The 25,936-nt window shown below is 38.1% G+C and overlaps 1 protein-coding gene across 1 annotated transcript in view; it reads right to left on the bottom strand.

Annotated features, from left to right (window-relative positions):
- Window positions 1-456: 456 nt before the first annotated feature.
- The window catches only part of LOC130576590 (mediator of RNA polymerase II transcription subunit 1-like), a 25,850-nt gene continuing 370 nt past the window's right edge, over window positions 457-25,936 (bottom strand). The window contains exons 2-18 of the mRNA XM_057371368.1: window positions 25,475-25,583; window positions 13,526-13,629; window positions 12,341-12,425; window positions 11,925-11,979; window positions 11,384-11,516; window positions 10,292-10,320; window positions 8,014-8,085; window positions 7,845-7,919; window positions 6,588-6,658; window positions 6,203-6,268; window positions 5,691-5,799; window positions 5,146-5,270; window positions 4,680-4,792; window positions 2,771-2,966; window positions 2,348-2,443; window positions 1,820-1,928; window positions 457-724 (exon numbers count right to left, since the gene is read on the bottom strand). Coding sequence (XP_057227351.1) covers window positions 457-724; window positions 1,820-1,928; window positions 2,348-2,443; window positions 2,771-2,966; window positions 4,680-4,792; window positions 5,146-5,270; window positions 5,691-5,799; window positions 6,203-6,268; window positions 6,588-6,658; window positions 7,845-7,919; window positions 8,014-8,085; window positions 10,292-10,320; window positions 11,384-11,516; window positions 11,925-11,979; window positions 12,341-12,425; window positions 13,526-13,629; window positions 25,475-25,541 — 1,773 coding nt within the window. The 5' untranslated portion in view covers window positions 25,542-25,583. The remainder of the gene's footprint in view (window positions 725-1,819; window positions 1,929-2,347; window positions 2,444-2,770; window positions 2,967-4,679; window positions 4,793-5,145; window positions 5,271-5,690; window positions 5,800-6,202; window positions 6,269-6,587; window positions 6,659-7,844; window positions 7,920-8,013; window positions 8,086-10,291; window positions 10,321-11,383; window positions 11,517-11,924; window positions 11,980-12,340; window positions 12,426-13,525; window positions 13,630-25,474; window positions 25,584-25,936) is intronic.

The following is a 25,936-nucleotide window of genomic DNA, read 5'->3' as shown; positions in this document are numbered from 1 at the left end:
GTCAGCGTTAAGGCTGGAACTTTGTTAGCCACACCCATCTCTTGACCAAGAATAAAATAATGCCTTACTCTCTAATACAAAAAAGACAGTGTTAGAGGGAGTCTTATCTGCCATGACAATTTTGGAGGTTTTCAGTAACAAGACAAAATAAAGGTTAGTAGAACAGTGTTAGACTTTTCAGATTTGGATGTTTAAAAATGCAGATTCAACATTATTAACCATTCCATATTTAAAAGTTTGTAAAGAGGAGATACCATTCACAAATTACTAAGTAGACTTTATTTTTACTTATAAAAACAATCTTATTTTTTGTCTAGCTTATCACCTTCTATACATACTAAGTAGACTTTATTCTTACTTATAAAACAATTATATTTTTTATTTKTCTAGCATATTATCTTCTATGCTTGCTATGGAATTATTTTCTTCCACAGAGCTTTGGTGCATAATATGTGGTTACTTTTTTTCCATGTTACCACCCAGAGTTTCCAGTTTAACTGGAGAGAGATTTTCTTTTGTGCTCTCTGTAATACTTGGTTTATTGGTCAGTACCCATTCTTGCTGACCAGCCCCAGAAGGGYTTTCTTCAAGACTATTAGAATCTGTAGTTTGCTCCAGTTGTGGTTCAGGTTGTTCCATATCCATGTCTTGTGTTTCACTATCAGCTTTCACCTTGGCTGCATTCCTGAATAAAGCTCTCATGACAACTGGGACTGACATGCAACTGAAGAAGGAAATGACATATTAGTCACTACTACAGACTTCATCCATTCTTTACAGTACTTCCGGTTTTTAAACTTTGGCTGACACATAAATGAAAACCAGTATTACCTCCTTTATCTTTTTGTCTTATACAACCTGGTTCTCCATTGTAATCACAATATAAACTGCATGTGCTGTACCAGAAATGTTGACACACTGAAATCTAATGCTGAATATTTGAATTTAGGTGTGAAAAGAAGCTTTGACTGAAAAAGTGGGACAGTTTGGTCAAAAAAAGAAAGTCATAAGGATGCTTCTAGTGAAAACCTAAAATAAGAATTTTGAAATATATTCATTTTTGTTGAGTTTTGTAATTGTAACCTTCATGTTTTGTATAACATAAGTACAGAGATCTTTTCTAAAACACTATCTATACTAGAGGAGTTTTTTCCCCACTCTTAAACTGGATCCAAAAATAGTACCTAGCTTAAAATCGGGTTAAAAATCCAGCGAGTGTTGATTTTGTTGTCGCTGAACAGTCAATAGTTGTATACTAGCTTATGCCAAATCAATTAGTACTCTCAGACCATTCTCTAGCCTATGTTCCTGTATCCCAACAACTTGTTTTCTTGGAATTTGTTCAGAAAACAAGCCACAGCCAGTGTTGTAGATGTGACACATACACCTCACTTTCGGAAAAGAAGCACTGATTGCTATTAGGTAGATGCATAAAAGGACCTTTCCATGCTATTCAAAGTTACGCTAGACATGAGACTGTCTAGCTAGAGTCTTCAGAAGAGCATCTTTATGAAAGATGCAAGAGTCTTCAGAAGAGCATCTTTATGAAAGGTAAAACTCTTCACTCAAAAGTCTTTTCCAGCTTCCTCATTCTTTCTACTAGAAACACTTCGTCACTATTAATGTTTAACATTTTTCAAAGAGATATGTAAGACACTGAAATAATTTATTCTCACTATTGTATTACAGTATTTTGCTAGAGTGAAGTTTTCCAGTTGTTCAGTTTATAGAGTTATGAATGCACAYGATATTTCCATTAAATGGACATCTGATGTTCCAACGTTTTAAATTCCAACTTTTATAAAATGAAATCACTTACCGCTTCACAGCTCTTGCCATGAAGTCATCACTAGAATTTAGAGTTGGATCTTGAGGATTTAAATGAAGGTGACATTGGACTTCTCTAGAGGTTATAACATCAATTACCACTAAGAAGGATCAGAACAGAAAAAATGTTTGTTTTGAAGTACTTACAAACATTGAAAATTGTCCTTTCACTTTGATGCTTGAAGAGATGTTAGAGTAAAGTTGAGAAAAGAGGTTTGTAGCTATGTATTTGCATAACTTGTAAATTAATAAACAGTAGAGGTTATAATTTATTAATTAAATGCAGGCCAAGACAAAACAGGACTTGAATATTTCTATTTACTCTCTGTATTCAGAGTACAGAACACCTTTCAGTAAGCAGTTTAAACACAAGAGTTATTTTGTGTTTTTCATGGGCTGCCTGCCACTGAGTGGCTGTTAGAATGTGTTTGCAGCTTAGAAGCAGAATGCGAGAATCAAGATAGAACCAAGTCCCTTGTCAGCTCAGTAAAGAGGACAGTAGCAATTATTCCACACATACCACAGGCTAAATTCTCTTTCACAGGGTGAAGGAAAAAGACACAAAAGCTGGTGTTCTTGTGTGGTACCACTTCAAAGTAAAGCAGTTCTGAATCATCTAGAAATAAAATTACTGTTTAGTGATATCCAATATTGAAGTTAAACTCTCTTGGCTGAATTACATTCAGCCAAATTTGAAAAATACGGATACAGTAGTCTAATTATTTACTACTTTAACAAATTCGTTTGTGCTTATAGAAGTGCCAGGCCTAGGAGATGTTTAAAAAATTCAATATAGTGTTAASAATTTTTTATCATTTACAATACTTCACACTAATGTCAGTTTTGGCAAGGGAGCATTAAAATTTGTTAACACCCAACTTAGAAACTAGTTTGTCTTTGAGACTCTGCTCTCCACACAGGGACTTGCAACCACACAATTTACCTTCATTTATATGCTGTTCAGAGATGCAGCTGCTAATAAGAGTGTTATATGCCACTTGATGTCGAAGAATTTCTATGACGCCAGGCACACACTTTGGATGGCTAAATGGGATTTTACTGACCAAGGCTCCTGCTAAATCTGATTTTTCTGAGCCCTTGTTTATGAAGTAACAGTGCTTTGGGCAATCTGGAAGAGACTAAGGAACAAAGACTGATATTTCAAGGATGAAAACAGAAAAGTAAAGCTTGATGTTACCAGGCAATTGTACAATCTGACAACAAAAATAGTTTTGAAATACACATTTCTAGCATGTCCATCAGGTCTCTGCATTTCTAGTAGAAACATAATCCTTAGAGGAAGCTAAATGAGATCTACTCTTCCTTCCAAATGCATCCAGATTAGGTGAATATACCCAGGGTCAAGTGGTCAGGAGTTCAACTGTCACAAATTCTTCCAAATACTTTAAAGAGCCCTCTAGGCTATAGAAGTTTTAGGAACTAAGATAATAATATCATAGTAATGCTGCTGGATAGTTGCACAAACAGGATAGCAGTTTTGCCTGAAGTCTCTTGTGGATATTAGATGTTCCTTCCCCCATCACTACTACTTTCTTTGGAGAGGCATGCTTGGCTGGAATGTCTCCTGATGATCCACTTGAAGAGGAGGAGGAAATAGTAAGAAAAAATTACCACCTGTCCACATTGACAGTGATTCTATGGCAAAATTAGAAGTGCACTATTGTGTTATCTCCTTCAGGATGCCAAATGGGAACTGTCCCCTTGAGAACAGGGCAGGGCAGTTAATTAGCATGGTCTACATTAAAGAAAGCTGATGAACTTTTCCCTGTGTGTTCATGGAACAAAAGGATTTCCCCTTTACACTCATTTCAAGTGCAATTTAGAGTGCAATTTAGAATGCAATTTAGTATTTTTTTCTAAAAATAAAATCTTTAAACTCAGAAGTAAAACTTCCCACCAAGTACAAATTTTCTAGGGAATTGTTGAAAAGTTAGAGTTTTTCATGTGTATTTAATAGAGCAATCTTACAAAAGAGCGTTGCCAAACACAGTTTTAGCATGGTGTAAATTTACTACTACCTTCAGTACCACCATCTCAGGGTCCAAGAACTAAGCATGCAATAGGGTCTATTAATACTGCCAGTAGAAGAGAAAAAAGTGCCCTCTTCTTTTGCGGCCATGAATTGCAAAATTAACGTTTCTAGCAAACAAAAAAGTAGATCTTTGTAGCTTGTCTTGTAGTTGTCCTGCACGTTAAGTCTGGATGGAAGATCTTAGCCACAATTTTCTATCCTAAAGCTTTACATCTAATGTGGCCTAAGTAACTATAGTTCAATAATGAAATGATAAAAAGGGAAGCCTTCCTCAGTTAAATATGTCTCTAGATAGCAATTGGCTTCACTGTTGTAACACTTAATATTTTTCTTCCTGACAGTCCCTTTAAAAGGAATAAATATTCTCGGTGTTACCTAATTAAGAAATCTCTTTTGTTAGAAGAGTGTGACATGCAGCATGATAAGGACCTTCGAAAATCCTGGTAAGTAGCTTCTTGGGACTTGCTCCTCACACCAGTCAATAAGTTTCCTTCTTTATAAAGCATTAATGATAAAGTTCTGAGCCATTTGTAGAAGAGTAAATATTTGGGTTACACACAGACAAATTAATATGACTTCAGCAGCCAAGCATACAGTGCTTCATTAATGAGGATGAGAAGCTCACTTACTTGACAGGATCTAATACTGCTTTGTAAATTACTTGAACTATTTCCTAAACAGCACTTAAATATTGTTGGGATTCTGGGAAACCTACATTGCTTGCTTATGAGGAAATGGTAATTCAGTATGCAAGTCTTGTGCAACAGCACAGCATGTGTCAAATGTGCAGTATACTCACCACAAAGAAAGAAGATTTATTTGTAGACAGGTTTTGACTGCTTTTTTCTTTAAGAGTAGACTGAACAATTAGCTCATACAGTGAAGCTAGTTTCAAGCCAGAAATCTGAATTCCTGAAACAAGGTAATTATTTTTATTAGCAATTAGATTATGACAGTAGATAATGGAAGCTGATAACAAAAACAAACCCAATGTTTTAAAAAGACTAAAATATTGATTTTCTTTCTTATTCCCCTTTTTTTGCTATTGGGAATTTCAGGTAGAGTGTTTAACTTTGCCATATCTTTCTTAGAACTTTTGTGTTTTGTACTGGTTGCTAAATGTTACCCTTGGACTGATAGAACAGACTATGTTCTATGCCAGAAACAACTTTTTCCTCTTGCAACATAAACACTGGGAGGTAAAAATCAAATAAGTAATGCATAATCACAGAAGTATTTAGTCTTAAAAAACAATTATAACATGCCTGTGAGCCTCTGTATCTCTTCAATACTTGATGAGGACATTGGAACAGGCTGATGAAACTTCAGCACAAAAAGAGCTGGCAAATCCATGCTGAGTTCATCAGTCAGTTGCAAAAAAGCAGGGTTGCTAGGAAAAAAAAATTGTCAGAATGGATTTTTTTTACAGAAATTGCTATAACAAGGATTCTTAGTGCAAGGTCACTATCAGGTYCCAAGCAGTTTATTATGTTCCATATATTTTCTGACTTGAGAATCAAGTTTTGCTTCACAAAGGCAAATTTAGCATTTTAAAACATGGTTAATGTGAAAACTGACAGGAAAGGTGAGATACAGAAACTGAGTGATGTTTTTTTACAAAAAATTCTATAATGTTTTATTTTTAGACTTTCCCTCCAGACAACACTGAGGTAGAGAGAGATAAGGTGTCAGCACCCATGGTGGGATGACAAATGATTTTGTGTATTTTAGGCTAAATGTAAGTTATGCTGAAGTCAGTGACAGTGTCTTGTAAATCCATTTCTGTACTGACAGGTGTCCAGAGACTCACCTGTCTTGTCCAGCCTGAGGATCTACAATTAATGGAGAAAGAGGAAGTTTGTGGAGTGCATCTGTGCCTTCAACAGTTACAACTGTTTTTGTTCCACGTACCTGGGAACCTGAGGGAAAATAAACTGTATTATTTTCCTTGTTTTAGTGTGTATTAATCCTGTGCATGCAAAATATACAGTGGTAAAAACTTGGAAGGTCAGGTCCTACTGGCAGTCACAGTGGTATGGGCAGCGAGGAGAAGCCTGCACTGACCACACCTAAAAGGCCAAAGTTTCCCAAAGATGATAGCAGCAATAGCTGAGTCAACAACCAGGAAATGGAAAGTGGTTTCCTGATGGACATTAAAACTGTGCTAAAGTGCATCACATACAATGTTTTCCTAAACTAGAATTTTAAATTTTATTTCTGGGCTTTCATTAATTAACTTTGCTTAATGAAACAGGTAGTATTGAAAAACTTTTCATGTTAGTTATTTCTGCTGAAACAGCAGAATAGCTGAAATAGTTTTACCATGATTTAGTTCTGCTTCCAAAATTTGATAGGGAGAAATGTAAAATTCAATGTTCATAGGGGTTCCTGAGAAGTAAAAAAATAATGGTTACTACACAGGTCAATAAAGGAAACACGTTAGGTACCTTGACACAGAGGTGAAAAAACCAACAATGTAGGTGGGCAGAGTAAGAGTACATCTCTAATTACAATATTTGTTCATTATATGTTCTGTATGTCTGTATGTTATCTGAGAATACAGGCACAAGAAGTCCCTACAACAGGTTTTATTTATAGCAGAGGATCTTTCCTGTACACAAAGATCACCTCAGTAGTGTTTTTTACTTAAAATTCTTTGAATTCAGAAAAGGGAAAAGAAAAAAAATGAGAGAAGAAAAAAAATCACCTCCAGTTCTTGGCACCAGGTGTCCTACTTTTCCATTAAGTACTTCAGTAACTCTGTTTAGATCCTGTTTTCTAGTTCAAAACACATCTTGATTAGTGTTTCTTGCATTGCAGTGCTAGTTAGACTAATGTAATTTGTAATTTGTACCCTTTATCAAAAGGAGACAATGCGTTCTTGGATGTAGATTGTGTCTCCAGCTACCAAAACACAATGCCACTCGTGCATTACTCCTGGGACTTGGGCTTGCGCTTTCCCTGTATCTGAGCTGTTTCATGTTACATTTCAATGTGCTATTTAACAGAAATGAAGGGGGCCAAAAATACTAGAATGGCAACTGGTTGAGCAAAGAATGAGGGGATAACCTAGCTGAACTAACTTGAACAGAACCATCTCTGTCCTCAAATGTGTTCATATAGCTGAATACGTACAGCCATACATTTACATAGCTGTGTACTAACTCTGCAGTGCATTAACTTACAGCATAGATGGCACAAATGATCTATTTAATTTATAAATAATACATACTGAGATATTAGTGACCAGTGACAATTCAGCATATATTAGTTCATTGTGTTATTATGCTTCATAAGGGAATACTGCCAAAATAAGCCAACAAGTGTTTCAAGTTACAGAAGGCCATACCTGCCAAGGTACATGTGTATATAACTAAATAGGTGAGGTATCAGAGAAGATATTTCAAAAATCCAGAAGGAAAGCACTGTCCTCAACTCTGATTTTCTGAAAATAATGAATATCCTTGTACAATTACYAGAAGGTTTAAGAAACTCTGCTCCCCATCAATATGTAATCCTGTTCTTTGGAAGGAGAAGAGAAAAGGGAGGAGGAAAGCTGGCATCCACTACTCCTGATCTAAAACCTAAGGGCAAAATGAGATACCCAAAGAGCAGAACCCCAAAAGGTGTATTTTAATTCTGCCACAGGGAGATGTAGACATAACTGCTGACATTAAGATGCACTGTTTCCTCCCGGGGGTGGTCACATGCACATACCCCCAAGCATTGTAACCAACCAGTTTCCCAGGAAGTCCCATAGATAAAGCACAGGAGTTCAGTAGATGTCTTGTTTGGTGTGTCTGGGGTTGATAAACTGCAGAAAGGCTTCAAGCTTTCCAGTGGGAGAGAAAAATCATTAGCCTTCTGCATCCTTCTCTATAATTAGATCAGTTAACTTGTTTTTTTAGTGAAATTAAAGGGTGTGGGTGAAGGTACAGGGACAAAGACATAGACTCTAAGTTACCTCGCAAGAAGAGACATTGAATAAAGGTCTTTTTCAAGGGCCTGCAAAGCAAGATATCCCTTAGCTTTCATTTCACTGGAAGAGAGAAAAGACAATTCATTATTTATGTAAGTAAATAAAAGTTAGGCTATGGATTTCAAAAGTTTTTCAAGTATAAACTAGCTGCAACCTGTTTCCCGGAATTTGGTACATATTTGACAAGTCTTCTAGAATCTTTCCAAAGGCATCATAGTTCTTCATCCTAACAAAAAGAAATAATAACTATCACACTACTAAATGAGATGGAAAATAACTCTTATATGTAATTTGCTGGAAAAGGTATCATTTCAGAGTGACAGAGGCCCCCGTCCTTATCAGACTAAGTAGCACTACCAATTTAAAATTTTTTAGAAGATATCAGGAAATGTGAATCCTTGGTTTTGTTGCAAGAAGCACTGTAATTATAGCTGAAACTGGCACTGAAGTAGGCGCTACTGAAAGCAATAAATGTACATGAAATTGGACAGCTCATCAGCTGCAAAACACTTTTCCTGATATTCCAATAAAGCTAGTCATATAGTAGTACTTCCCCAATATCATGCATGTGTCCATTGCTCTTTTCATCAAAATATCAAAATTGTGTTAGTACTGCACTTCACAGAACCAGATGAGAGAGACAGACTTTAAATATAACTGACAGTTATATCAATTAAAAAAACAAAAAAAGAAAAAGAAAAAAAAGAATGGGACAAGTGGCTTGGTTTGTAAAAGAATGGTTCAGACTGCTCAAACCCTAGAATTCCTGCATATTCTGACCAGCTGTGACAGCCTGGAGCTCTGTTAAGACTAACCCACCAGGTATTTACTCAACTGCTTAAGTATATTTTACATGAGTTTTACAAGTCTTACTTACTAGACTCTCATGCTGCAGTCAGACAGCTCACTTTCCCTTCCTATGAGATGTGGCTTAAATGTGGATTAGCAGAGACAAAATAAGCCTTTCCAAAGTCCAGAGCCTGGACTTTGACATTGGGACAAACCCTTTCAAAACTGGAACCTAAACAAATCAGTCGGCCCTCCATTGACTCTTTCCAGCTAGACTAGTGGGAAAGCAGATAAAAAGAAGGGAAGCAGGCATGCGTGGTACAGGAAGAGACACAGCACTGGCCTATGCATTATCTGGTGGTTCATCTTGATTTTATAGTTACTTTAAGACTCATGGGAAACATTACAAACATAAAAAACTGCCTTACAACCAAATAAAATACTCCACCAATAGGTGTAGAAGGGATACCTGTGCTTTGTGACAAATCCTAACAAAACCAGGAGGGCAGAGAAGTAGCACCCACAGTACTAATGGTAACTATATGCCAATGCTCAGAAACAAAGTGCTGGCACTCAACATCACTGGAAGTCAAAAATTTAGGAAAATATAATTTCAAGCTTTAAAACATAGCTGTTTACACCATAAAGCAAATATAACTTAATTTCTGAAGAAAAAGAGAGCTGGAAAAACTGATGATGCATAATATAAAGGAGAAATGAAACACTCAAGGTCAATGATTATTCTGTTTTTATCTTCCCTTTCTACTGTTCTGCCACAGTACTTAAGTAAGAATCCCATTTCTTAAATATACTCATTATTAGTAAAACCTGGAACCTTGATCAAAATGGCTGAAGAACTTCTAAATAGACTTTTAAAGTGGTGGCCCAACCTGGAACAGCAACTATTCAGACAGAACAAAATGTGATAATAATACATAGTGCCCTACTGCTACATGAGAAAATTAGGGTCACATTTCCCCCTATGCATTTGCAGAGAAACTCAGGTCATGTGATACCCCCTTGCTTTCATTGCTGTGAGAGAAGCCTGAGGGACACGTAGTTAAAGTATTTGCCTAAGGACAATATGAGGACTATTTAGGATTTGATGTAAGGACAAGAGGAAAAGTAATACCTCATTTCTATCTGTAAATCTGCCAGTTCTGAATTGTCATCATCTGTCCATTGCCAAACTATGGGTCCAAGAAGTTCTATAGTTCTTGCAATCAAGACCAGTATTCAAAAGCCATGTTCAACTGACAACTAGAGTCAATGTATTGGAGATTACTCTTTTATCCTTACTCCACTGAAGCAGATGCATTCAGTGGAATGATTTGAAAAATAAATAATGCCTGGAGTATCTATTCAAAAGTATTTGCTACAGTTTTAGCCTTGAATTTACAACTTGGAAGCAGATAATAACAGTTACAATGACAACCAACTGCCAATATGGAGCACTGGAACGAACTTCCCTCTTAAAATTGAATTCAAAAAGGTATCAGTTCTTCTGTTGCTTTCTGGATTCATATTATTGATTCCTGATTCTCTTTCCTTTCCTCAACTCCACTTCAGTTTTTACGCTGAAATTGTTCTAGCCTCAGGAATTCCTTTCCATTCAACATGAGACCCTTTACATGATTCTTTACCTTAGAAGCTGCACCAAGTCATCACAAACCTACAGGAATGAGAGACAGGAGTTTCATCTTTCTTCCCATCCTTTGTGACACATCTTTTATAAGCATTTAATTAGTAAAGATAAGCTTGACCCCCATTACTTTTAAGCAGCTGAATGGTTAACATAAAAAAAACCCCAAACACTCAAAATCCAGACTAACTGCAATAGTTAAAATATTACTATAATAACTGGAATAACAAAGGCTTTGTGAAAGACGATAAAATTAACAGAAATAGTTTGTTGATAAACTCTTCCCAGAAAAAAAAAAAACAACACATCTTAACCAGTCTTTCTTTTATTGGCAGTGCTAGAATTCTCTGAATATGCACTTCCATTGTAATTATATTGTCCAGCACTCACTGATCAACAGACCTGTGCTGGTTAAATGAACCATTTGGAATTCTGGGCTTGGCTTCAACTAAAAATAATGGATAAAATTAACTCCAAAGTAATGTAATAATTTGGATACTTACTGATAAAAAAAGAATTTATGTTCCCCACCCCCCCACAACAGTTATATCCTTGTTGTTATATCTTTGATCTGAAGGATTTCTGTAATGCTGTAGCAATTGCAGAACATGATATGTGAACTACAGGGTGATAATTTGTGAATAATTTAACAGAAATTTGGCAAGAAAAACATCCCCACTAGCAGGAATACATACACTCCTAAAGAAAGCAGAGGAAAAAACAGAATAGCTCAAAGACATTCATTGAGAACATATATTGCACTACACCTTGGTAAGAAAATATTTTAAGCCCCTGTTATTTACTGTATACTGGAGACACTGAAGTATGAACATACAAATATTTATGCATGATACCACAGAATTCTTGGAAGATGGGCCTGTCAGCTGACTTCTACTTAGCGTGACAGTATGTAGTATCTATAAATGAGTTGTAAGTTTAGGTGACAGATTCAGATGCCTAAAGAGGTAGCTAGTATCATGCACAGGCTTGCAAGTGTGACAAGACCAAAAGAGATTAAAAATCTTTCTGACATGGCAGCTGGAAGCCAGGTGGGGACTACAGGGTGGTGAGAGACAGAGAAAATAAATTTTACCACTGGAGCTTCTTCAAAGTGAGCCAACTTTACATCCATCACATTTCCATCCTTCTCCAGCTGAATTTCTACATAAAACATCATTGATGTTATGTAGCATGCAGTTCCACTGGGGCTAACATGAACTGTAAGTCTGAGGAGAGGAGAAAAAGACAAAAAAAMCATGTATATTTTAAAATGCTGTCACTTAAGAAAGGACATGAGTATAGTTCACTTGGTCACAGGAAGAGACACCAGGGATGCTTCAAAAATAATTCTTCCTTGGCTCAGCTTCTGAAAACTATCCAATCAGGCATATATTTGTGCTCTGATCTTTGTGTTATCATGTTGGTCTGCTCAAAATGATTAATCTCAGTCTGCAGCATTTATGTCCTCTCTCTACCCAACAACCTCCACCACAAAGGGCTAATCAAAATAGGCAAATACACTCTATTAGAACACTGAGCTAAAAATAACACTGTTGACAAGCCATCCAGATGGTATTCCTCTCAGGACTTGAGGCCATGCTTGCTCATTTGCATTTATTCATAAACAAACTTACCCTCTTTGTCTGGATAAAAGTTCCAACATGTTCATCACAGAAAACATGGATTTAGCTGCAAAAAACAGAAATGCAATTTAATCAAACTGCAGTGATCAAGAAGTAGAATGAATATTATCCTATGTAAAGCGTATGATATAGGTAATGAGAAAACAGTTTCTCTTGAATGACTTGTTATTAATGACAACTATCAGTCTATGGCTAGTAAGTCCCGTGCTGGGTAGAGAATATTCTCACACTTTAAGAATGGCTATAGCTTGAAGGCTTAGCCCAAAGACGAGTTGGAAGTCTCTTGTCTCTTATCCACCTCTGTGTTTGTACATTTGACCTCTTTGTGCAGAACATCAGCAATAAAGAATTGGTAGATTCAACAGAATATAAAACAATATACTCTGAGTTATCCAACAGCTCATTACCATTTAATGTCCTCTCTATCTTCTCCATGCAAGAAAGCAATGGACCATCTGGAGCATTACTGACAGGCCTTCGAAGTGGGTTACCCTAGGTTTCACATTTGTGAAAACAAGAGACAGACTCCTTAAATTACTAGCTAAGAAATACAGTACACATGCACCCAGCACAATAAAACACTGGTTATTTGTTTTTGTCAAACAGAGAGGTTACCTTTGATTGAAGCTATCTCTGAAATGGCAGCACTGAATGGATTTGTGAAGACATCATCGTGCAACAATTACATACCAGATGCCTTTGGAGCAAGCAGTGGCATTCCATTCCCTTTATTTGTGAGCTGATCACAAGATGTGTCACCTACTTTCACTTGTGTTTTTATTTTAGAAGAAATCTGCCTGAGCGAATAGAAGACATCAGTAACTGCCACTGGAGTACTTGGTTAGATTAGGATACAAGTGTCAGCTGAAGATATTCACTCCAGCAGCATGCAAATTCTCCAAGATTCTCTTCAAGCTCTTGTCCGAAAACTTCTCATACTTCACACTTCAATGAACAAAGAATATTCACTGCTGAAGAGTTTTCACTTTGTTCCAATTCAGGACATTGTTTTCAGAGTAAGGTTTGAGTTATGCATTAATGAAAAGAAGCATGGAAACAAATGGGAATTTTCATACTGAGCCCACGGCAGTTGTGCTAGTCTGCTCTTTGCAAAGATGATTCTTAAGTTAGCTACTGGAAGGGCAGGAAGCATGGTAGGACTTAAAGTATATCACAGCAGCAGAAAATCTAGATAGCAGGTTTCAGATCAGTTTCTAAAAAAGAGTATTTTCTCCCAGTTCTAGAGGCATTGTCTTTACATACCATAAATATATTAATGATAATGAATAGAAAATAACTTAAACTAGCAGACAATCAGTCCTAACTCCTAAATAGTTTATGCAAAAAACAACCCCTAAAGTGTTAAAATGAGGCAGGAAGCCTTTGTAAACCATTGTCACAAGAAAAATGGGGAGCCAGGCTATACTAGGCACCATTTTTTTTTTTTGAGGTTTATCTTTAGGCTGGTTTTAGATTGCATAGGTGTTTTTTTGTTGGTTTTGCTTGTTTTTGAAAATGAAACAATTTTTTAACTATCTTGGTAACATAATCTTATATCACAATCCTTCTCTCACCTAACCTGTGATTCTTACCATGCAAAAATAAACAAGTTTCAGAGTTTCAGTCCATGGCCTTTGTTGGTATTTTAAACGCAACTGTTCCATTAAAGCATTTGTAGAAACAGCTGACACAACACCTGAAAAACATGTCAAAATGTTCTAAATATAATGGCATGTATTTACATTGGCAACTAGAAATACTGGCGGAGGACAAATGTAAAACCTTGCTAAGGCCATAGATGTTATGCTCCAAAGAAGGAAGTAGGAAAGAAAAAGTTTTACTTGAATTTTGCACATACAAACATCTAATTTTTTAAGACTTTGACAGAAAAAGGGTAGGAGGAAATTTGTATACTCAAATATTCTCAATTTCAAGTACAGATATGCAGCTTAATCTTTAGCTTATTAAAAAATTAAGCTTTCTTTACCTATGCACAATTTCATATGTGTATTCTTAATAAATACCAAGTTTCTGCCATGAACTTGAGATATCCAGATTTGTACACTCACCTAGAGCTCATTAAAGCTTGCTTATTTAGAGATAAAAAGTTAGAGATCATTTTTGACAATAAGGGTGTTGAGACATTGGAACAAGTTGCTCAAAGACGTGGTAGATGCCCCCTCTCTGCAAACATTTAAGGTAAGGTTGGACAGGGGTCTGAACAACCTGATCTAGTTAAAGATACCCCTACTTACTGCAGGAAAGTTGAAGTAGATGGTCTTTAAGGGTCCCTGCCAACCCAAACTGTCCTGTGATTTTGCAGAGGATAATCTCAATGCAGGTGTAATTTATTTTTAAGGTTTATTTGTTTGTTTGTTTGTTCGTTTGTGAGTTTTTTGAGATTTTTTTGTCATTCTGGTGGCAGGCAAGGAATGAGAATGGAGCTGGGAGAAGGAATATATTCAGTTGATCATCTGTCTCTTTATACATATTCTTTCTGGCCTTACACAGATCCACAAAGTTTTTTGCTGAGATGTGGTACTTCCTTAAACATTATGTCCATCAGGAATAAACCAGGAGTGAATTTCTTAACGCATCAGATGGAGACAGGTAGGAAGACTCCAAAATTACTAATAAGAAGAAATTGAGTCCTACAACATGCCATCCACTTTGCTCTTCCCCATAGAACCAGAAGAAATATTACAAAAGGACTGTTTGACTTAGTGGTCACAGCAGCAGCAGAGATCTGTCCCCTTTGAGCCAGAGGCACTGTGTGGGGAAAGAGAGACAGACTGGGAGAGGGATGTCTGTACCCTTTGCATACACCAAGGAGAGATAGTGAGTAGAGGCTGGCAGCATCTTCCTCCCGCAGGGAGAATGACAAAGCAGCAGCAGCTGTCCCCTATAAATCAGGCCACTTCAACCAGCTGGGGAAAGGGGAAGCGGTGGACCCCAAACAGCTCTTGCAAGCACACTCACTGGGAACATGCCCCCACTCACCTACGGCTTAATGCTGATAGAAGGGCTGCAACCCACTCTGTATCTCCATTCACACTGCAAGAAGCCAAGGCTCCAATTTGTAGCACCTGCAACACCRCAATCATAGATGCTGTGCAAGGCAAATGTCTTGCTCCTTCAAAAAACTGGTCCCCAGGGATTAGTGTTTGAATTTGAGGCTTGATAAACATCTTTGCTACTGTTTACAAGGCATACCCTGTTAGCCATGTTCTTCCACATCTAAGTCCTAAGGAGAAGGCATAATGTCTATCCCCATCTTTTCAGAAATTGTAGTATTCTCAGAGACTGAGTTAAGCTGGGGACAAAGGCAGGAGGATGTATGATAGTAACAATCACTTAGCAATACAGGAAAGCACTCCAAAAGGAAGTTTTTTTAGTTTTGCTTTTTAGTAGAGAGAGTTTTAAGAAAGGTATCTGTAATGTTTGCATTGTATTTATGCATCCTTTTGTGGCCACCTCAGGTTGCAGTCTGCAGGAGTCTGCACAATGGCAGTGTGAGGTTCGAAGCTTAATCCTGGACCTTTGCACAGGCACTAGCTCAAAATGTGGTCACTGGGGAATCAGGTCCTACAAAAACCCTGGGTGGCACTGTTTCAGGATACGTTATACCAAACTTTCTGCATTCAGCTGTTATCAGTCATGCTGCAGTGCCTGAAATAGTGTCATACCACATAAAATTTATAATTTTTAACTTGTATGTGGAAACCTGAGTAGAAACTAAATAGTTATTTGGTCTCACTAAGATTACATAAAAAAAATAAGCATGAGTTTAGGAATCTCGGGAGAAGTATATGTCAAAAAGTGGTATTTATCTTCAAACAGGTGTCAAGCATACTAGTTAAAGTCAATGTAACTAAAAGAGTTAAATATATTTGCATTTTAGCTTTTACAAAGGAGGTAAATGTGATCAAATAAACTGACGAGATAATTCCACACTTGCAGTAGATCATAACTTCGGTAAAACGATTATTTTGGTGTATGCTATTAAATATATATTTTTTAATCTGACATTAGCAGTACTATAGSCTATAAATCATGAGCTTTACCCATGAATTGGTGCATGAATTTAAAGGAAAGTTTTCAGCATTTCTAGGGAGGCATTTTAGCTTAGGTTTGTTCAAACAATGTATCAAAACGTTTTCTGCTGAGCAAGAACATGTACTACAGTCCATTTAAACTAGGTTGCCTCAGTCCAGATCACAGGAATGCTTAATATGCAAATACAACATACCACAGTTTGGTAGTGCTTATTATTTTTGTGGCATTTTTCATAAATGTTTGTCCAGAGCTCTTTGGAGTCTCTGTGATCTTGATGCTAACTCCAGTGGTTTGATCAGGTCCTAAATAAGCAGAAAAGTAAATTATTTGCTGACTGTCTTGAAGACAACACTTCCAAAATAATGGAAGGAAACATACCACTGCTTACCTTGTCTACATAATAGCTGTTCTGCAAATAAACAGAGGATACCAAGTTTAATTAGTCACAGACCAGTATGGCTGATAAGCCTAAAATACACTTTAATTTTCGAACATAAAAAGCCTTTTCCATTGTGCTCAAATATATGTATTTAGGTCAATGAATTTGCATTATTTTTCTAGGATGGGGACAGTGTCAGATTTTCATAAYAAGACAAATATTCCAAGAAAATTAGTAGCCTTCACATAAAATTGTAGCATTGGCAAAACTCACATATGAGAAACAGAAGCTTAAGCATTGTCAGAGGGTTCCTCAGAACAAGGTGCTGTTTCACTATTCAGAACTGTTATATCAAATTACTGCACTCAAGAGAGGAGTTAAGAGTGATGAATAATTTAAAATGTTCTAATTATAGCTTCTCAGGCATATTAAATACACAAATGTTTAACTGGGTCAGTCCATGAAAAAAAAAACTGGACAAGCATTACCATGACTATAGAAAGTAATCGGAATTACCGCATGAATCCTGCATGCCCACCTGCTGTGGATTAYGCTCTCTTTGACTATTCATCAAATAATGCTGCTGAAAGAATCATTCATGTGCACAGTTACTAAATAAGTTGTTCCCAGAGTAAATCTTCTCTTGCTCTCAAATAACTGCAGGTTATCTTACGCCCTTTTAAAGGTATGCTTCATCTTTTGAGAAATCATTATTATTGCTACTTCCTTTATTTTTGTCATGTTGTCTGCATCTTGCTAAATTCCTGACTTCAGTATACTTCACAATGTATGGCCTGGGAACATTGTGTTTCATACAAAAATAGCATTTTGTAATTTCATAATTTCTGACATTTCTGATGATTTTTCCATTTCACTGAACAGTAATTTATTTTTTCTGAGTAAGTATCACCATTTTTTCCCATTCATATTCTTGCATGAATTCAATTATTTTTTTTCAGTGAAGATACTCTAGATTTATTATAGAACATGAGAAACCTCAGATTACTGTTGATCCATTTTAGTGATAGCAGTTCAGAAAATATTCCAGGTATTCCATAATCAGGGCAACATTGGTGGCTCTTTTGTTTCTGGTTTCTTTTGGTGCACTGGGTGTTGCTTTTTTTTCTATTCATCCTAAATCTAGTCTTGATTACTTTTCATCTAAAGAATAAAATCAAAGTAAATCACCAGCAAGATGTCTTCAGTGGCCTGCATCCAGCATTTTATTGGAACTGCATCTTTCCAGAAGCCTTCAGCTGAACTGCTGACCAGAGAAAACAGCGGCTACATAACAGCTTACAGTAAGTCTAAATACAGAATTGGGGCCCAGGGCAGTCTGTGAAAACCAGTGGTTCCAGTCAGAACTGCAGGATATATAAGAGATGTTGCTGTGATTATGAGGTCAGAGCTAAAACTGTGTTCTTCTACAAAGTGCAATGGGATTTTAGAGTGATCGGCAGTGATAAAGCTATAAAATAGGTATGTAATTGGAACATGAAACAGTGTTTACAAAAAAATGATGAGCTTTCAAACAATTCCTTTATCAATCCTGGGCCTTTCCATCTAAGGCAGGAAGTGCATCTAAACCCAGTGCTGTTTAACTTTCGTGATACATAGCTTAATCTAATATGGTCTACAGTATATGGCTTTACAGCCCATAAAAACTACAATATGCTTTGTCCTCTTTCCTTCAGTCTCTACAACATCTCCACAGTTACAGAGTGTGAATATTTAGCTCCTGAGAATAACATCAGAATCTTGGCGGCTGCATTTTATTTCACTACAGCCATATATAGACTGAGCCAGTTTTACTCCATGACTTACTGAATAGCACCTCTGGCACAGTCTGAGACAACATTGCCAGGCTTTGACCCTTCCTACTTCTTCACTGAAAGTGATTAAGATCCTTCAAAACCAAATGCAGTATTGACAAACATCAGAAAAACAGGTTCATAGCAAATAACCATGGATGTTGAATTGCATTGACACAGACAAGGCATCTTTTCCTCTGAGCATAGTCAAGATGCGGCTAACATTTGAGTTCTGCTTGACATCAGCATTACAGTCTCCAAGTAATTCTTGTCTAAATCTTTTCCAAAAAGTCCAAGAGCCATGTGACCACAACTGAAATAACCTAGTAGACAAACTGTGAGGGCTGGCTTCACATATGCACATTTGCTCTTTACAGGGTCTCATAGGACACCATAATTGCTAGTCGTAACTGAACATCTATTGCTTTTTCTATCTCTCTTATCTTCCTAAGTATGTTCTGATCATTTTTATAACTAAAATCAGGTGTTGCATCATCATTCACATTTTTATGGGCATCAGTCTGCATGAAATGAATGGAACCCATCACTTGAGAGCTGCCAAAGCTCTCCTTCAAGAGACAGATAAAATGAATGTAGCTGACACATAATCTGCACAAAATGGCAAAATTAGTAATACCCATTGAAAATGTTAGAAGAAAATGGTAGAAGATGGGGGCTGGAGAAGGAGGGAAGGAGAGGGGGAGCTAAGAATTAATTGAGGAGCTGAAAATAATGATGAGCACTGAGGAGGTCACTGAGGTATAGAAGAGGTGTAATATAGAAGCTTAAAGGAGCCTTCCATCAGTATGTCTCAAAGCTAACCACACAGGAGCCAGCTTTATTATCTTGTTTTTCCAGACTGGGATGCAGAGAGATGGGGAGAGGGAGTGACTCCTGAAATGCTGGCCACAGAACTAGAAACCAAACTCCAATTTACCTGACCCTACTCTAGCACTGTCCAGGTTATCCCCATTAGAAGTAAGAAGGAAACTATCAGTGAAAGAAAGAGGTAGGGAAAGGGACTAGAAAATCACAGGAAGAAAGACTGTAAAAAGACATGGAAAAAACCACAAACTGAGGATGAAACCATATAAAGTATAAAATACAGGAGTAACAGAAAAATCTATTAGGATTTTTCTATTAAAAAAAGGATACGAAAAGCACAAAATACATTGAAAGAAAAGACTAAATAATTATATAGACAACACTAAAATTTAAAAATTATACAGTATTTCTGTGTTATTTTAATAACAGAAAAGTGAGATAAGTTTAGGTCTACTTTGAGCTATTTTAAACCAATATTGGTTTGGAAACAATTGTTCAGCTTCAGTGCTTCAGTGCTCTCATTGAATTTATATCAGGAAATGGATTATATAACACGCAGACTATAAAAAGAAACAGCACTCAGCAGCAAATACTGTTTTCAATAAAATAGTATGTGGGAAGGACACATTTTTCAGGAAAGGAATGGAGCTCAATCCCTTATTAAAAGATAATAACCTGTGCCATGCAGACAGGTACTCCATGTAATGTACACATTTTACATCATTGTAATTAACATTGTTCGTTAAACAATTTGACACTGCTTTTCATATATTGTGTTTTAAAACTGAAGGTAATTAAACTATGAAGACTTGTTATAAATGCAGGCAATACACATTCAGTTACACATTTTAATGCTTTTGTATTTTCAGACACTTGATAATTCCTTATTTATGTTATTTAAAGTGATTTTGTCTATTCTAACGCAATGAACCAACTCTGCTATAACCCTCAATTCTCAGATTTCCAGATTCCTATTCACTACTAGAATGATATAATTTGTCCTAGCTCTGTTGAATGACAAGATGAATGACTGCAAACTCACCATTACTCAGGAATGCCATGTTATTCAAGTCACTTAACCTCACTTTCTCTATAGGGATGAGGCACTTGGGGGTGAACCTTTTCAAACTCTAAATAAAGCTGTAATTGTTAGGAACCATGACTAGCTCAGATGGCATGCTGAGAATATTGTCATTTGGACAGCTGACAGAGCTAATGAAATGGAAGTGTCTTGTTACAATCTATGGGTCTTTTAGGGTATATGTATTTGTTTGCAGGTGTAGGGGTACACATGTGACAGGTCTGCAGGCAGCCATAGATAATGCGAAACTTCTGGGAAGCTGATGTCCTTGCATTGTGCAAGAGTAGCAGGAACAACTGTCCACACAACCTTTGTGCATGTGTGTTGATTCAYAGCATTCAGAATCTGTACTGCATTGCATACTTATTTATCTGTGCACATCATAAAAACATTGCCCAGGTTCAATGTGCTGAAAAAGCATCAAGAAAGATAAACTACGCCTACCTTGGAAAGCTTAACCTCTAATTGTAAAAGGCAGTTAAAAGCTGGGATGGGAAATGGAGGAACTGGACAAGATTCGAGCAGATTAGTGACACTGTGAGGGTATGCTGTAGTTTAACCCCTAGTTTGCCCTTAGTTGGCAACTAAGTACCTCGCAGCCCTTCGCTCACTCCCCTGCAGTAGGATGGAGGGAGGAGAACCAGAAGGGTAAAAGTGRGAAAGCTCGAGGGTTGAGATAAAGACAGTTTATTAGGGAAAGCAAGAGCCATATGCGCAAGCAAAGCAAAACAAGGAATTAATTCACCACTTCCCATGGGTAGGCAGGTGTTCAGCCACCTCCAGAACAGCAGGACTCCACGAAGTGTTGCTCAGGAAGAGAAATGCCATCATTCCAAATGTCCCCATTCTCCCTTCTTTTTCTCCCACTTCTTATTGCTGAGAATGACACCATATGGTATGGTTTCATACAGTACATCCCTTTGGTCAGGTGTGGCCAGCTGTCCCAGCTGTGTCTCCTCCTAGCTTCTTGTGAATCCCCAGTGTCCTCCCTGGTGAGGCAGTGTGAGAAGCAGAAAAGGCCTTGAGGCAAGCACTGCTCAGCAATAACTAAAACATCCCTGTGTTATCAACAGTGTTTCCAGCACAAATCTCAAGCATAGCCCCACACTATCTACTGCAAAGAAAATCAAMTCTACCCCAGCCAAAATCAGCACAGAATAGTACTAAGATTACATGAATTTCAATACTGTAGTCTGTCTAAGATCTGGAGTTGTACTGCCTAAGTCAATACCTAAGATCTGGAGTTGTACTGCCCAACAGCAGGCACCAAAATAAACTTTGTCTCATCAGATTTTCTTGCTAGTTTTCAGAGAGTAACAGGCACACTCAGAGGGAGATCTAACCATCCCTGCACTGATAGATGCACCACTCTCTCCAGACAGCCATCACTCTCAGCTGTATGAAGTGGGAGCTGCATCCCAAGTCTGCCCTTGGGCATGYCCCAGTTAGAAACCTCAAGAGTCATATGTTCTTAAAACCTGGGCAAAAAACATAGAAAAAACAAAACAAAAAAACATAGAAAAGCACAGAGTTGCAAACTTGAGAATTATGAATATGCTAATAATTAGTCAATCACTTAACATATTCTTCACTCATTGTTCCTTATGTTTTCTCACAACTGATACAAACTGAAGGCAGACAAAAGCTAGCTCTTTCCTTTTATTGGGGGATGATTCTCTGCAAAATACATGGATTTGGACTGGGTGAATTCTTTTCATATTGCTACTTAGCAACTCCATTAAATCACAAATTTGATCACAAATACATATTATGCATCCTTATGCATTGCTAATAAAATGTTGTCTAATAAATTTTAATACAGTTGTGTCACCAGCCTAAAAGAGAAGAAATTAACCATAATACCAGGAGGTCCTATCTCCATGTATTGATTTCAGTTTCGCAATACTTCACAACACAAAGGCCCATACACCCACAGACCCAACAGATGCCAGGGTAATCAATTCTGGGCTGTAATGGGAGGGTGCCTTCAAAAACCAGTAAGAGGTTTTGTTCCCCTTCTCTTTAGTCCCTTTGAAAAATGAAGTCACTCACCCTGTTTGAAGGACGAATGGATGTTTTATGCATAATAAGGTGGTTTTCCAAAGAAATTCATTTATTCATGTCAACAGAAATCAAAGATAAAATTACAGTGTTAAATTATGTGTACTTTGAAAATAAATTGTGTGCTATTAAATATGTGCTAAGGGGAACAAGTATTTTTTGTTCTCTGGAATGGAAGCTGCATATCAGTGTATTTTCTAAAGCTTCGAACGTGTTTTGGCTGACATGTCCACTGTATCTTTAGCTTTTTAAAATAAAAGAAGTCTTCGTCAGTTGATTTTTCAGTTGTATTAAGATACATAATGCAAGTACTACTAGCACAATTAATTATATCTCTGCTTTATTATTCTTCATAATTTTTCCCTTCACGTATTTTATGTGCAGAGCTGTACTGACACATACGCTAATACACAACAGGWCATTCATTACCTACACCCTTTATAGCCACATTGCAAATGTTTTCTGCACTGTCTGTATAGTTTTAGGTACCTGTTGCTGCATTTAAACACCCTAGAGCAATTCATACCTGTTGCTGCCTTGGGCTGCTAACTCCAAGTACTTACAGTCAATCAAGTGAAGCAGTTGGAATATCTACTCTCATCTGAGCAGTTGCTCTCTTACACTGAGAAGCCAGAGTCATGYCCTAAAATATTACAGGTGCTGCAGAGATGCCCTCACTATGGTCACTTGTCAGCAACTGAATAGGAATTACTAATGTAGTGAATTTTCATGGAAATATTTATTTTAGTTTTGCATTAAAGAGCTCATTTTTTTTCCATTTGGTTTAGGTAAGGCACCAGGGGACACATCCAAGCAAAAGATGAAGGGTATACTATAAACTGGTTCTTATGTCATTATAACCTGTGGTTTGGTCCACAAAACCAAAAAATTCAAAATCAAATTATATTGTCTTAAGGTAGCTCTGAAGAGAGATCAGGAGGAGAAAGACCACATCCATTAACAAGCAGCATGGTGCAAAATGGGGATGAAGTCCCTCCCACTGTAAGTGAAGAGCAGGTTCGAGACCACCTGATGAAACCGAATAGCCACAAGTCTATGGGGCCTGATGAGATGCATCCCACGATCTTGAGGGAACTGACTGATGTTATTGCCAAGCTACTCTACACCATATTTGAAAAACCCTGGCAGTCAGGTGACGTCCTCAGTGACTGGAAAAAGGGAAACATCAGTCCTATTTTTAAAAAGGGGAGAAAGGAAGACCAAGTGAACTACATTCCAGAGACCTTCCCTTACCTGGGAAGACTATTAAGCAGACTCATGGAAGCAATGTTAAGCACATACAAGACAAGGATACGATCCAAGACAGCAAGCATGGCTTCACTAAGGGCAAATCACGCCTGACCATGATAGTGGCCTTTCATGATGGAGTTGACAAGGGGAAGACTGAGACTGATGTTAACTACCTARACTTTTGTAAGGCCTTCTGTAAGGTGGTCCCACACGACATACTTATGTCCAAATTATAGAGACATGGATTTGATGGATGGACTATTCAATGGATAAGAAATTGGGTGGATGGATGCAGCCAGAGAGTTGTGGTCAATGTTCTTATGTCCAGGTGGAGGCTGGTGATGAGCTGTGTTCATTGAATGCACCCTCAGCAAGTTTGCAGATCCATGAGGCTGAGTGGTGCAGTTGGCACAACAGAAAGAAGAGATCCTATCCAGGTGGACATGGACAAACTTGAGAAGCTGGCCCATAGAAACCTCAAGTTCATTAAATCCAGGTGCAAACTGCTGCACCTGGGTCATGGCAATCCTATATATGAGTCCAGACTGGGAGAAGAACCTGTTGAGAGCAACCCTGCAGAGAAGGAACAGCTTGCCCAGAGATAATGTGGATGTCCCAGCCCTGAAACTATTCAAGGCCAGRTTGGATGGGGCTCTGAGCAAGCTGGTCTAGTGAGTGGCACCCTTGCCTATGGCAGGGGAGCTGGAACTAGATGATCGTTAAGCTCCCGCCCAACCCAAACCGTTCTATGCAAAGGAGCATTTCCATAGAGTGAAACAGGCGCTACCAACATCCTGGTAAGTACACTGTATATCTTACAGGGCCAAGGTTATTTTGGACTAGCTTTAGTACTGAAGGAAGTACTGAATGGCTGCATATATCAGTATCAGTGAGACATTAACTATGACTCACCTGCTCTTGCAACAGAAGGGTTCTGGAATAAGTATTAACAAGTAATACAGCACAGAGATTCTCAAAGGGCTCCAGAAGTTGGRCCAGAATTTCTTGAGGACTCCTGAATCATTACTTGTACAGGATCATGCCAAGACTCTTCCAACCTTTTCASAGTCTCATAAAAAGTCTAATCAATAGCTACCATACAAACTTTTCCCTGTCATGAAATATCATAAATGTTTTGTGTTTTACTTTGGATGTTTGTTGAMCTCAATGTTACTAGCTTTCCTTCCCTCCCTCCTTTCCTCTCCCCCTCCATTTAACAGAATCCAACACTTCTTTGTGTAAATGAACATATTTTGATATTTTAATCAGAATGAATTGCATCTGGATTGCTATCAGTTTCTCAAACTCTACTGAATATGCAAAAATTAGCTCATGATGAAATGTGAGGCCAACAAACTAAATTCAAGAGGGCTATGTACTAACACTGGCTAAATGACCAAGATGTCAAAAATTTTAGAAAACAAGAGGACCGAGAACAACAATGAAAATTGTGAAGTGCACCTGCTTTGCAAGCAAAGTGCAATGGCTTCATGAGGCAAACACCAAGGTCAAAGTTTTCCATCTGAGTGATAAAATTTGGAATTTTCAGACTTGGAAACTACCTTCAGCCAAACAGCTATGTGGAGGAGGGGATGCTCAAACAATTTGTACTGCCTGCGAATGGTTGTGAAAAACAAAGACACACACTGACAAGTCAATTTTGATATTATGCTTAGGTTCCATTACATCACTTACATCATGAGTTTAAATCATGTTGTGTTTGCACAAAGCTCCCCTTTATGTCCACGATTTAGCAGTAAAACATACAGTTTTTAAGGCACTATTATTATTATTTGAATGATTGCAATTAATACGGAAACTCTCCTATCTCCCTTTTCTGTTTGGCATCTATAAAACCCTCCATGCATGGAGTGGTTCATTACTATAAAAAAATATCAAACAAATCAAAAACTCTTAAGAGTCTCACTGCTTCATTGTCCCTTCTGTCAGAGATAGTTTTCCTTAAACTCAGTATATTAAATGCTTTCTCATCTTGTACTTGTGCCCTGAGGAAAGCTCCACTAAAAATAAATGTGTTTATAAACCTAGCAACAGATGTGGGATTTTATCTCCTTACCATGGCAGGGCACGTCTCCTCTACGCTCCAGATCGGGGATTAGCTGGGGGGAAGGAGGGACGGACATCGAGCTACAATGTTTTCTCACTGTCTCCCTTAAGAGTTTCGGCTGAAACAAAGGAGGAGAAGCAGGAAAGCAAAGAGGGTGCCGTTTGGGACTCGGAGTTACGGTGCCGCGGGCCGACCGGGACACGGCCCCACGGCGGGATGATCCACCCGGGAAAAGCACGAACCCCGCCCCCGCCGGGCCCCCGCCTGGTCCGGCCCCGCACGCGCCTCAGACGGAAGCAGCCGCCCCCTTCCGGGACCGGGCCCGCCAGCGCGCGCACCGCGACCCTGGCCTGGTCGCACCGCCCCGCTCAACCTTGGCCGGCGCCGCGCTTGCGCGCCTCGGCGCCTGACACCGCCTCCCGCCCGCGGGGCGGGGGCGACGGCGCCGCGTCCGGTGACGACGCTCCGGCC

The sequence above is a fragment of the Malurus melanocephalus genome, unplaced genomic scaffold (genome assembly GCF_030028575.1).
Source record: "Malurus melanocephalus ecotype Western Australia unplaced genomic scaffold, MMel_1.1 scaffold_145, whole genome shotgun sequence".
In the NCBI taxonomy this organism is placed as follows: domain Eukaryota; kingdom Metazoa; phylum Chordata; class Aves; order Passeriformes; family Maluridae; genus Malurus; species Malurus melanocephalus.
Note: the sequence above shows the minus strand (reverse complement) of the source record. Positions and strands in the feature narration are given on the sequence as shown.